The sequence below is a fragment of the Phallusia mammillata genome, chromosome 6, assembly GCF_965637545.1.
Source record: "Phallusia mammillata chromosome 6, kaPhaMamm4.hap1.1, whole genome shotgun sequence".
Classification (NCBI taxonomy): Eukaryota; Metazoa; Chordata; class Ascidiacea; order Phlebobranchia; family Ascidiidae; genus Phallusia; species Phallusia mammillata.
Window position 1 is genome coordinate 19,494,957 of NC_137257.1, and position 13,257 is coordinate 19,508,213.

The 13,257-nt window shown below is 39.6% G+C and overlaps 3 protein-coding genes across 7 annotated transcripts in view; 1 reads left to right on the forward strand and 2 right to left on the reverse strand.

The window, feature by feature from the left end:
* The window catches only part of LOC145234801 (rap guanine nucleotide exchange factor 6-like), a 49,302-nt gene extending 47,698 nt beyond the window's left edge, over positions 1-1,604 (forward strand). For all 4 annotated transcript variants that reach the window (XM_080099539.1, XM_080099541.1, XM_080099540.1 and 1 more), the window contains one exon: positions 513-1,604. In XM_080099539.1, the coding sequence (XP_079955665.1) occupies positions 513-550 (38 nt within the window). In that variant the 3' untranslated portion in view covers positions 551-1,604. The remainder of the gene's footprint in view (positions 1-512) is intronic.
* Positions 1,605-2,106: 502 nt separating this feature from the next.
* LOC145234455 (uncharacterized) lies at positions 2,107-3,761 on the reverse strand. Its single transcript, XM_080099185.1, has 2 exons — positions 3,381-3,761; positions 2,107-2,943 (listed from the first exon to the last, which is right to left on the reverse strand). Exons 1-2 carry the CDS (start codon positions 3,759-3,761, stop codon positions 2,266-2,268), a joined length of 1,059 nt encoding a protein of 352 aa, XP_079955311.1. The 3' UTR covers positions 2,107-2,265.
* Positions 3,762-4,825: 1,064 nt separating this feature from the next.
* On the reverse strand, positions 4,826-11,076 carry LOC145233448 (uncharacterized). 2 transcript variants are annotated; one of them, XM_080098175.1, is made up of 9 exons: positions 10,984-11,076; positions 10,531-10,730; positions 10,270-10,401; positions 9,109-9,823; positions 7,916-8,750; positions 7,314-7,453; positions 6,903-7,114; positions 6,038-6,371; positions 4,826-5,827 (listed from the first exon to the last, which is right to left on the reverse strand). In XM_080098175.1, the coding sequence occupies exons 1-9, from the start codon at positions 11,036-11,038 to the stop codon at positions 5,388-5,390; spliced, it is 3,063 nt and encodes a 1,020-aa protein (XP_079954301.1). In that variant the 5' UTR covers positions 11,039-11,076; the 3' UTR covers positions 4,826-5,387. The 2 variants fall into 2 exon arrangements, with proteins under 2 accessions (XP_079954301.1, XP_079954300.1); XM_080098174.1 differs by having other exon boundaries at positions 7,916-8,753.
* Between the last annotated feature and the right edge of the window lie 2,181 nt (positions 11,077-13,257).

Genomic DNA, 13,257 nt, shown 5'->3' on the forward strand with positions numbered 1-13,257 from the left:
AATTTAAAGTGTCTGTAACACAACTGTTACAGCTTTCTAGAAAAAAATGTGTTTGAAACCTGACCTTGGACCACAATATCTGGGTCAAAGCAAGAGAATCAATTGAAATTATTTTTTTTGTTCTTTTTTAAAGTTTTTGTAATTATATGACAATAATAGTGCAAAAAGAATACGAACAATTTTTTTTATTGTTGGGTTAATGCTTTCTAAAAATCTGTCCTTAAGAATGTAAAAATCACCGCAACATTTGTTTACCGTAAATCCGCACAAACATGCGTGTGGGGACCCATTAGTTTTTGTTTACAAAAACAATCATATGTGTAGATCAAATGATGTGTATAGTAAATTGGTAAATATCGTATAGAATATATAAAATGGAAGTATATCAGAAAGCCACTCTTCTAGTTTTGTTTCTAATGAAGCGACTTCTGTGTACAAAGTTCCCTAGTAATATTATAAAAGAAAAGAAAAAAACGCATCACTTTTCTATGATTTTTTTTTGTATTTTGCAGACCCTCACGAAAACCAGGAACAAGTGTCTCAGGTGTGACGTCGTAAGCACGCGTGACGTCATCGTGCATCTGGTTCAATGCGCCCCCCGTAGTTCCATACTTTACGCTACCTTGTTTACTTTGTGGATTTTTTCTTTGCATTACCGTGCGTTTTAGCCGGGAGTCAGTTTTTATCTTTTGCTCGTTTCTTAGCAACGAGCTGCTGCTGCTGCTTTTAGACCGAGTCCGTTTGTTGTTGTTGTTTTTGCATCAAAGATTATTTTTTCGAGAACGAAAATAGCTGTGTCATGATGGCGTGGTAATAATCCTTATTCCCACCCGAGTTTTTGCATTTCCCATTTAATTGATATTTGCGCACAATCACAGACAACCAGCCATGTCCCAAGATTGTCGCTTATTGTTGTTTTGTAATTTATTTACTTCACGATGTGGAGTGTTAGTTCATTTACCATTGCAAGATATTTACCATGACATTTCAGATCAATGTTATCCCACTTGCCAACCAACCAAACACAATTTTGCCTTCAAACAAACACTAAAGTCTTACAATTGTCGACTTTTTAAATTTCTACACAGCCATTGACTACATTATCTTTGTATGGTAAAAATCCATAGATTTTTCAAACAATTCGGCTTTTTCGAAAAAAATGCTGCCCAACATTATAAAGACCTATTGAATACTGAATTACCTTCAAATAACTAGAATTTCGTTGTTAAACTGATAAAGATGTTGTCTTTAGAATACTGCTACTACCTTTTCATCATTTATCTCCTGTCAGCCAAAATCGATTTCATCTACTGCCCAAGAAAAGCTGTGTCTCGCACCTTGATCAAGTGTTATTGTGTCCAAGAGCGTTTGTGCCAGCTTATTACCAAGATGTAACGACGAGTTTGACGCAACAGACGTCTGGAAGGGACGACCCAATCTTATTCCCTCGTGTCTTATTGTCGTTGACTTTCTGATTATATTTTTGATCGTGTACTGTTTCGTTTTGTTCTTTTCGTTTCTTTTCTTAATGAGTCAATATTAATTCCATGAGAGAAACCAGTTTAAATTTATCGTAGTCCTGGTAATAAAATTTTATGACATCGCTCGGTTGTTTATTTTGTTTTTTTGTTTTTCCTTAGATTTTTTGATCAGCGCACCCCATCTTATTTTGCAAAATGCTACGGGCTTTTTCAATATCCCTAAACTTTTTCAATGCCCCTAAACTGCTCTCTTCAGTTTTTACATTCAAGTGTAAGTCATTACAACATTTTTAAATACTTTGGCAAGCATTGTATTTGAGACTTAAAAAGTCGTTTGGGGCAAAAACGCTGAAAGGCATTTGTTAAAAAATTTTTTGATTGATTGTGAGTTTGGGGTCTTTTGCAAGCATCCATGTTTAGACAGTCTTTCGGACAGTGCGTCCAGACACGCTAAACATTTTTTACTTTTTTTCAATTCCTTGTTTTATGACAACATATTGCCTTAAGTTTGCATATTGCCTTAAGTTTTAAGTTTACATATTGCCCTAAGTTGCGGAGCTTCTACCTCATTTGACTGGATAAACCACACTCATTTCACCGTAGAAGTCAATTTATTGTACAATTTTTAACATATCGGTTGTTTACAAATCATTAGACACAAAAACAAGCAAGCCAAATCCAACGCATATAGAATTCATAACATTGCAAACCCGTTTTCGGCCAAGGTTTAATAACACTATCAGCAACGTCCTAATCTTCAAAACTAAACTCAAATACTCGTTTTTCAATACTGGTCTGCATACGCTTTACTCCAACCCACAGCCCGTGCATTAAAATCCAACTCGCAGTTTTGAGGCGGAAAGAATACACCACGACCTGCTAAGTCTCCTTGCTTTCGATGTGGGGCAACTCGGTGCTGTCGTGCATCAAACTTGATTTTTGCCACTGGGAGGCCGTTTACCATCAGTGCCCGTCTAGCGGTGCCGTTAAATTGCTGCGGCTCGTCTTGGTACTCCTCCCAATTGTTGTCGACGTTGTGATAGTAGGTCGGTTCTCGTGGAGCCAAACCAGCACGCTGCTGTGCCCGGAAGTACGAATCAGCCACATTCCAACGGCGTGTGCCAGCCATAGATGTATCATCGGGAAGAAAGTAGTCAGACTCCACTCTTGCTCGCCATTCGGGCGGTACTTCGCTGTGTGGACTTAAAACTAGTCCATGCTGGCTCTTCATTGCCTTATTCACTGCGCTTTTCATCATCTGCGATGGCATATACTTTACTGATGAAGACGACTGCTTTGATCTGTTCCAAGGGCTGTCTCTGTTGGGCAGAGGAGCTGGCGGCGGCTCTTCACCCTGTTCTTGTTTTCCGTCGCTTGGCATACTTGTGAACTGTTCCATCCTATTCTTTTGCTTGATAAACATCTTTCCTCCTTTCGAAGAACTTCTGAGGTTGCGAGGATTCTGTAAGATTCAGAAGGCCGTTGTTGTATTTATTTCAAATGTTTTTGAAATTGTAAACTTTTTTGGGGGGAGGGGAGTTGTCGTGTCGGGATTTGGGTTCGGGTTTCAGTTTAAAAAGAACGGACTTGATTCGCGCCAAGCTTTAAACTAGGCTACTTTGTAATTTCATCTTGGTATGTCCAACTTTCGGACCTTATTCTAACTTTATTGTAACAAATCTAGGGCTTGGGCCGGGTTTCTTGATCGTAGGTTCGCCCCAATTTCAGACCTTTGCTTCGTACACACAGCTGTTATTAGAGTTTCCTTAAAAATTAAAGGTTACAACCAAGTGTACACACACACACACACCTGTTATACTTTGCTACAGCAAAGTAATCACACTACCGTGATGTACGTAATGTAATAAAACTGTACATACACATATCATTTATGCTTACCACGTCTGCCAAAAGCTTGTAACCCCGGCCAGCTTTCTTTGCTCTTTCCTTTAACCGAACCTCGGGTGTAACTCGTCCGTCTTCTGGCGGCAAGCACTCGTTTGACCGCGGATACTCAACTCCTTGTGGCCCGTTACTCGGAGGGGCAAGCACGTACTTCGCGTTGGGTGGAATTCTTCCGCTATGGGAGACGGTGTGGTAAGTTCCTGGCTGACTTCCTGGGCTGTCGTACACGTAAACGTACACGCTGCCGTTCGGCTTCGGCGATACAGGAGGCACACCTTTCGCTACAAACTGGGTTTTCTGGCGTTTAGCAGTTGTTGGCGGTGCCACTGGCCTCCATGGCTTCAAATTTTTATAACCGAATTTATTCACAACCATTTTTTTGTTGTTTTACTCCCTGGACACGCGGCTGGCCCCTGAAGCTTGCTGCTTTAAGAGATGAGTAGGGCCTGTCTGTTATGCAGCACTACGTCAGGTAACGGCCTGCCGCGAATGCAGACCGGCTGCTCCCCCATCGTCGCGCTCAACCCATCTCCCTTGAGGATCCCTGTTTATCGTCTCTCGTCATCTCGGGTCAGCTGCAAGGCTTGGATCACTCGGAAAGCCGCCGAGATTTAATTAAACGCCATCTCCTCGTAGGAATTCATGCCTATGGAAGCAATGCTACTTGCAGAATTGTAACTTGGCCATACATTATTGTAACCCTGACGGTAAACATTATGTTAACTGCGAGCTAAGTTTACCAAATGGGGAAAATGGGGAAAAAACATACAGACAACTATGGTTCAGGATTTAGGCACCACTTCTGGACAAAGAAAGATAAATTTCAATGCAAATGTGGAAGATATGAAGCCAAACCAAAACGCTGGTCCTATTACAACATTAGCTTCGCCATTAGCAATGACATATGTCAACGATTTGTCTTTTTAGAAATTGTCGTGGATGGGCAATATCTAAACCTCCAACAGCCGCCATGCATACCGACGATAACTGTGCAAATTGTTAAAAGACTCGAAATTTGAGAGAACTGTCTCAACTGCCAACAGAATCAGTCATTTGTCTTTTTACTATTTTTTATGCATGCCACGTTGATACAAATTGTGCAGTTGTTATTTTGAACCAACCGACCCATTTACATTCAACCTACTTTTAATTTCTTTTGCAGACGAGTTCTGGCTGATGTGTTGTAGAGCTAAAGCACTCTTCTGAATGCTCTAACCATCTTGTTGTTGTTTTAATTTTAACAATTTAGACAAATATTTACATTCTTTATTTCCATCTGTTATGTGCTCATACTTGAATTCATTTTCTAATTAACCAGAACTTTCTAGGAACTGTCCATACGCAGCAAGCTCATCAATTGCTGACAGCACATCCTAGAAACCTTAGATTGCATGGTTTAAATTTACTACTTTTTGTATTGCTCACAATCCTTAAACAAACAAAAGCATAATGTTGTGTATTCGGAAACTTTGTCGGAACGCCGTCAAAAACATACCACGTTATAATGTGCTATGTACAGTTAAAAATTACAGGCACAATTTTCTGATGGAAAATACAATCAAATGTATACCACCCATACCTCTTCAAGGAAGTCATAAAAATGGTCCAATTTTAAACGCTTTTCTTGTTTCATGTGACAATATGCCATTTTCTTTGTATTTCCCGTTTTGTTTTTGTTTTAAAACAACTAAAGGTTTTTGGTTGGAGCACGTTCGTTGAAACAAAGACTTAAGCGTTTTCAATTGCCCTGGTTTTGAAAATTCCCAGGCAAAATCCCCCACACCATTATAAAGCCACCAACTGGCATTCGATACCTTATATATAAGGAATCTTGACCAACCCATCATACAAAAATGCAAGACACAATATGACAAAATCACTAGCACTTACGCTTAACTAAATTACAACGCTACCAGCATACGTACAAAACGAAATCGAATTGAGCTCACAACAGACTTAACAAAAAACAAGTGCATGCAAACGGGTTGAAAGTTATACAGTTCATAAGTCACAACTGGGTGTCCACTTCATAGATTTCGCGCTGGAAACAAACCGTGGCTTTGGGGAAAAGGCGACCCTTTGTACTGTGGGTGGCATGACACCCTGGTTTGTATTAATTACTGAATTGTTGGGACTTGTCGGGTCAAAGGTACTGCATGGTACACGGTTTGCGGTGAACGTCGGCTTCGGGGCGGAAATCGTTGATGACGTCACTTCGTTGTAAGATGGTGGAGGCGGAAGCAGAGCTGTGACGTCAGGTGTGCTGTTTACTGTTCCTGGAGCCCATACGGCGTAAGATTTTGCTTTTGTGGTTTGGTTACCTGATGTGAAAACTTCGGACGACTCCTGATTTGTTTGTTCTTGTGGACCGTTTTCGTTTATTTCATGTCTAGTTCCTTGATCATTCTGGTTGTTTTCTTCTATCTGTTTTACATCTTCTTCTAAAAAACGGATTTTGAGGTTTAAGTCAACCCAAGATTCGTTACTTCTTTTTGTACCATATTTTGCACTTAAATACCAAGTTATGCGCATAATACAAGTTTGTTTGATAACACACGCCAAATCGTTCCTCTAAACTATGCCAAATCGCATTCACTTTTTTAAACCGCATCATAAGCCTAGAACCATTAACTGACAAAGCACTTTCTTACCATAAGCCACCACTGTGTTTGGATTTGACTCCGAACTCAAAAACCGACTCAAGTCAGGCTTAGGGGCGACTTTGGGCGGAGGACCTTTGGGCGACAGCGCTCCTCCAGTGAAAACATCATCTTGTACAGCCTGCTCTGTAGGTCTTCCGGACGATGATGTCGACCCCAGATCGTACGATGACGTCATAGACGATGTTGCCGAGTTGTTGGAGTCGGAGGCAACGTCATCAGTGCTTACGAAATCGGCAGCCGATGGGGGTCTTCGCGCGACGTAGAATTGTTGATAATGAAATGGATCTTTTGATTTACCTTTTCTGTTTGCACTTGGGCGTCTCTGCGAAAGAACAACAAATATTTCAAGTTGGCATAAAAATAATGTGAAAACGTCAATCATTTTGACAGAATTTACTCACTGACAAACAATTAATAGTCGTGTAATAAAATTATAATCGAAATCTGTAAAAGAAATGTAAAACAGAAGAGCGACTACGATACGTGGTTTGACCTATAAGGTATCATTACTGTCGCTGGTGACAAGACCTGCCCGCTAGTGTATCCACCTATCCACCTTATGGAACTACAGTTAGTTTGGATTCATTAAATAACATTCGTGTTTACCCACAATGCGTCAATCTCACTTTCTTGTGAGCCACAGTCATATAAGGCGTTATAATACGGTGTAGCTGTAGAGCGTTCAACCAATTATCCACAACTGTGCCTCTCAGTTTTTTGCGCTTCCCAACAGTTTAACGTTGCTTAGCCTTTTTCGGCTTTGTAATGGTTTTAGCTCCATTGTGTTCTCGCTATGTTCACCAAAAGAATTGAAGATTCATTAAAGCATTAGTTAAAGGCTTGAAATACTTACAGGTGAATCGGAGTCTGATACTTTACGGAATTCTCCCATGACATTATTCATCTGCTTGCGACTTGAGCTATCTGGTGCCACCTTCTGGTTATTCCACGAGGTAACCTGGGGAAGAGCGATCTTTGCATCTTTGCTGCCGTTACATTCTTTGGTGTAGCGATCCATTCGCTTTTGCTGTTTCTCAAACATTTTTGCTCCTTTTCCTTTCATTCCTTAAAAAATAAATCATGTTACAAACGTCCTGTTGTCAGAGGTCACCAAACTTTTTTGAACTGAAATAGCATTGGAGAGAAAATAGTTTGTAGTATTTCAACAACATTATACATATACATTTAAACCCAGCTTTATGTTGAGCAGTTTTAACACCATGTTACACCTCCCGTTAATTTACACTGCAAGACACCCGTTTACCTCCTGCTATGCTCCCTAAGGCTTGTGGTTTTGCCTGATGATGATCATTATGTCGGTGATCGGCGTTGGTGTTCTGAAGGTAACTGACTTGGGGAGCAGCAGCTGGTCCTGTTACTGGTTTGTTGAAGTGTGGGGTATAACTGTTAAATATAGGAATTTGGTTGAGAAATACTTTCAACAATTACATGTATAAACCAGCTAAGAAAATTGGTTCAAAACTTGAGCCCGAACCTGGCCGGAATACAACATTTCTTTTCAAATCAAGCCCATTGACTCGGAACTTATATTTACAAGGTGAAATAAGACACAAAGCGCAATTCCCCCAAAAATGCCGTTTTATTTAAACTAAAGATCGAAGTGATAACTGTAAAATATATGCAATCGAATAAGGCATATATTTCAGTAGCTGTTACTTGGCCTATGCAAGTTCTGTTAAGCAATTTTAAACGGATAAGTCTGAATTTTCTGCTGCAAAATCATTGAGGTCCGATATATATGCCAATCTATTGTAAAGTTCTCAAACTGAGTTGGTTTGAATGTGTGGTGTTCTGCAAATCTAGATTAAAAACAAATTTATATGATACAAAACTACCTAAGTTTACCTGTTGCGTGATGGTGGTCGATCTTTCACATTGCCTTTGCTCTCTTCATCCAAGATCGCACCCAAAGATGGCGATGACTTGTAGACTAGTTCCATCTTCGGTTGATACATCCCCTTGGTGGGGTCAAGCAGTTTTATACAGGCTGCGATTTTGGGTTTCTTTTCTTCTTCCGGTGGTTTACTGAGTGGTGCATAAGAAGATCTACTATTGTAACTTACGGATTGCTTCGTACTTGGCACCTCCTGTGTTGGTAATGAATTCACTTTTTGAGTTTGCATGCAACTTGGCGCTTTCTCCAAAGGATGCTGGTTTGTTGGTGTATAAGACGCATTGCCATTGCAATAACTTGTTTGTCTTGGGCTTGGCGGAGGTGCTGCTGGAGCAGAGGGGGCAAGGTCTTCATTTTGCTTATCCTGCACTCCAAGCAAGTTTACTACAAGTGTGTGAGAATCTTCCATGTTGTCAGATATCGGTTGTTTTGGGCTAAGTGGCGTTGAAGGTGGTATTTGGTCCATTTTACTACCATTCACACTTTGTACAGTAGTGTTGGGGCTAACTGGGGTAATTATTTGGGGTCGTTGGGGGCTGCGTTGGTATGGAGATGGCGAGCGTTGTCGAATTGGTTCTTGCAGGAGCGCTACTGATGGGGAAGGAGCACGTATGTCGTGCGTCATCGATTGTTTTGGTGACATGGGGTTGTTTTTTGTAAGTTGTGCCACCTGTGCTCGAGTTGGAGGCCTCCACGTTGACGCCACTGCGCTCTGACGTGGACTTTTTGGGGTCGGAATTGTCTCACTGGCCCAGGAACATGGATAGGCCACTGAGGGGCCCTTGTCTGCTAAAATAAATCAAATGGTTTACCTTTAATATAAAAACGGGTAGTATGGACATCACTAACTATGAACGTTTTATTCCTATGTGATACAATGGGAAACCTGTGATGGGGCTACACGAAACGCGTTATTGTAGTTGTACATACTTTTAACAATTTTAAAGATAAGCTTTTTGCTTCTATTAATCGTATAAAAAGACTATTAAGTTTGCAGACAAATTTTATGTTTTTCTCAGAAGTTGATAATACCGAACATGTAACGTTACTGAAAGCATGTAACTTTTGTTTTAACGCAGCGTATCTCACAAGAAAAAAATAATTAAACCAGTGATACATATGGTGCCTTATCTGAGATATTTACCTTTCTTGGTGACCAATGAACCGCTCGCTTTGGGCTGAAACTTGACACTTGTCCACGACTTTTCTGGCTTCGTGTAAAAACTTGCATCTGTGGTGGCTTTCGTTTCATAAAGGTTGGTTGGTTGGGGCTGAATCGGAGGCTGAAGAACCAGTTTGTTCACGTTCTTTGTTGGGGCCTTTACACTTTTAAATTTATTACGCGGTCGTGGCCTTGAGTGACCTTGGTCGCTTTCGTATGATAACTGGATGTTGCGTTGAGGCTGTTCATCCTCGGAGGACCAATCAGCGCTTGTGAATGATGCGTTCTGGCCGTCATCGACCCAAGGTTGCTTCTCAGCAGGTCGAAACTTGCATAGCTGTGGTGTAGGCTTCGCTTGCACCTGAAGACCACTAATTCCATTCGTTGCACTCCCAGCGTTTGTTGAATGATTTTTGCCTCCGCTTGTCGAATGTATGTTGTTGAACGACACCGGGGTATAACTTCCTTGGTCTTCTTGCTCTCTAGGGTTGTACGCTTGATTCACAAAAGCAATGGGGCCAGGCGATGCTGTTTGACCTCTGGAAGTTACTTCACCACTCGAGTTGGACGTTTCAGGTTTTTTTCCCTGAACCACAAACTTTTCCATGCGTTCTTGACGCCGAGCAAAGAGCTTTGCACCCTTGCCTTTCATGTTCATTGCGTCAGCTGCCAAATTCCTGTGTTGCTTTTGAACAATCTAGAAATCAATATTTTCAAATACTTCGCCTAGTTAAAGATGTACTCATGGAAACAAAAACACTGAATATTACTATGTTTGAATAATGCTAAAGTTTCTTAAAAAATGCCTTTCATTATAGGTTTATTGTTAATGGCGTAAAGGTGAACTCAAGGAATCAAAAAGTTTAGAGCTGATTACGCAAACACTTTGGCTTATATGTCTTGGTTCTTGGAGTGCTTTCCTTAACTTTAAGATTATTGATAATTGCATTTTGGATAAAAAGTATCCGACCATTAAAGCAAGAGAAATGACTTTTTATTTACCAAGTAAACAAAATTGAAATCTTTGCAGACTAAAATAACAGTGTGAACCTGTTAAGTACTAGTTTTCTTTTCTGTGTTGGCTCAAATATAATCAGTGGTGTAGTTAATTAACAGAGTCATCAAAAAGCTGCAGCTGCTTACTTGTTGTGCTGGACTTAATTTTTGATCTCGTTCCAGTACGTTGTCTGGACCTGGTTTATCGTAAACCGAAATCTCGTCGTCTGTGGAAAATGGAAATACTGAATCTGAGTCTTCTTTTTCGGAGCTTGAACTCTAAATAGAAAATGTACAGACTTTAAAACCACAACTTCTCATAAAATGTAATATGCTGCCGCAAGTGACACGAACACATTACCAATATATATTAATTGGAATAACGTTAGATATTGAAAGAGCTATTACAGTGTCACTTTGATTTTTCTCTTCTTCTGCTGGTTGTGTTCCGTATCCGACGATAGCAAATCTCTCTGATCTTCGCCTTCGCTTCTGGAACATTCGAGAACCTCGCGTATTTGATTGTCGGTCGCGTAAAAGACGCGTTATGTTCTTGCAGACTCTTTTAGCCTCCTGCTTGCCTGCTCTAGTTGCAGCAGGCAAATGGTCTATAAAACATACCCGTGTTTAAAAGTTATGTTAACAAAGCACAACAATTTTATACCACTACTACTTAACACATTATTTTGGTAAATCAAATTATAAATATATAATGACGTCACTACACAATGACGTCACACTTTGTTATTTTTACAGCGGCACAATGCGTAAAGCAAGTGCTAAACTTTTATGCCTATTAATGCTTTCTATTTTAACCTAATATGTCGTAATACAAATCAGTTTAATCTTGAATGTACTGACCGTTAGATTCAACCAGAGACAGGCCTTCGTATCTCCATTCTGCCGAACACAACATTTATCTCTTACTGTTTGCTTCAACCTCTTATTAATTAACCCGTTCAAATGAAACCTTTTTTTCGTGGGCCGCAGTCTATACAGCTGCGAACCTATCAACGCCTTTGCTACTAATGTATTTCGCAACTAATTTATTGCTTTGCCTGTCTACTGGCTTTCCAATAAACAGTTTTGACTTGTACGATTAAACTGGGTTTGTGGAAATAACTTAACATTGTAAATGTAAAAAATACTGAACAAGCGTTTCGTCCACCATGTTGCATATTTAACAACTTATAACAACATATACAACCAGTGTTTTTATAAGGCAAATTTCTCCAGCGGTTTCCCACAATTTGGACTTGCAATTCGTTTAAGCAAATATGGCTATTTTTTGGTATTTAAATGAAACACTTGCGGTCTCTTAAAACTACTTAGCGGTCACCCAAACCAAACCTTTAAAAAAACCTGTATACAACCAGTATTTTGTTACAACTAGTGTATACAAAAACTAATATGTTGTTTTGCATCACGCCAGTTAAACAACAAATTCGTTAAATCGTAAATGTAAAGCAAAACATATTATATGGTCACCTGTGTGTTTTACTGTAGGTGAAACGATACATGTCTCAGCTTCATTATCTTCTGGCCTGCGTTCAAGAATAGTCTTAATACACTTGATTCTATTTGAATAAAGAACTGAAGATGCTAATTAGGCGAAATATATATATTCCATGTATATTCATTTACTGGATATGTTATTTGCACAATATTTTCTATTTCATTTAATCACTTGTAGCGCTTCAACACAAAATCAAATTTGCGTGTATTTTGACTCATGAAACTACTTGCAAAATTTGTCGGTACATCACAATATTTTTTGTTAATATCCCTTACAATTTATTCCCAACAACTAACACAAATTTCATTAACCTATACAAACTCACCCTTTGTGATTTTCATGCCTGGCTTGAGCATCCTCCAACGAGGGACCTATGTAAGTCTCTGTATCGTCTGCCTGATTTAAGTGACTCATTGTTTCAAAGCTGGGGTAATGTTGCAAGTTTGACCCTTTCAATTACGCTTGTGCCAATCTCCGGTTTTTATTGCACACCACCATTGCAGCCTGTGCTTGGATCTGCTCCTATTCTGTGTGTATTTTTAGATCTGACGCCGACAGGCTTGCCGCCTCAAGTTATGTCAGTTGGGAGTTGTTATCTGCGAGTCCTGCGTGGAGATGCAAGGCCTTGACAGTTGTTTCTCTAAGGATGCTGTCTGGTATAGCTTCCGATTTCCAAAATCTTTGTCAAAAATACTATTACAACAACACATTCCAAACCCCTTTTAAAATTATTTGAATAAGTCCATCAACGCTTGTTTCGCACCATTTTATCAATCTTTTATGTGACTCAGGTGGTTATGAACGAATGTCACTGATGAGGCCCCAAATATTACAGATGAGCATTTGGCATAAGCATTTGCCGAAACATTTGAATAATAAAACATGTCGCTTTTACGTCTATTTGGGCGGTTATTTTTAAACATTAAACTTTATAACAGATCCGTGTATAGTGAATTAAATTTTGCTACATTTTTAAGTAAATTTGGAATAAAGTTAGTCAATAAAATTAACATCATTACAAATGCGACAAAACGTGAGTAATTTCGCCAATTTATTATGATTTTGATTTGTATTCAATTTCTTTGGCATTTTCGCTTCCTTGAAACATTTTACGACAATATAGGCACTCATATGCTTCCCTATAACCTACAGAGCGCTTGGTGCTTCTTAAACGAGTTTTGCAACGTAAGTGACCGAATCTATGTGAGGTTAAAATCGGATTCTGGTCGGGATTTGCATTCACAACGTGTCGTGTTTGTTCTGTACGATTTTGTCATGGAAGCGATCGAACATAAGTGAGGTTTTGACACTCTGTGACGCAATATGACGATAGTTAAAAGATAGCTGATGATTCAAGCATTGAAAACGCGTTCTGGAAACTATCAAGGCACTCCAGACCGTCGCGTGTTAGACCATGTCTTCGTGTTGTTCACACATAGCTTGCCTATATGATATTTATGAATCATCAGTGAAGACTTGGTCTTTCCATGTCCAATACGATTTAAGGCTATTGTGAACTTTTAGTCAGGTCTTGTTTTGCTGAAATCCCAGTTACGTAAATACTTGTGAAAAGATTTTTCAGCAGGCATTCTCACTTTCAAAATTGTTGGGAAGACCTT

Bases quoted from the DNA above. Each gene is read 5' to 3' on its own strand.
- LOC145234455 (XM_080099185.1), bottom strand. From the start codon at position 3,761: ATGGTTGTGAATAAATTCGGTTATAAAAATTTGAAGCCATGGAGGCCA. The intron at 2,944-3,380 runs GTAAGCATAAAT...TGAATCTTACAG, and splicing joins ACAAGCTTTTGGCAGACGTG to AATCCTCGCAACCTCAGAAG.
- LOC145233448 (XM_080098174.1), bottom strand. From the start codon at position 11,038: ATGTTGTGTTCGGCAGAATGGAGATACGAAGGCCTGTCTCTGGTTGAA. The intron at 7,454-7,915 runs GTAAACTTAGGT...TATATTTAACAG, and splicing joins CGACCACCATCACGCAACAG to TTATACCCCACACTTCAACA. The intron at 6,372-6,902 runs GTAAGTATTTCA...GTTCTTTCGCAG, and splicing joins TATCAGACTCCGATTCACCT to AGACGCCCAAGTGCAAACAG.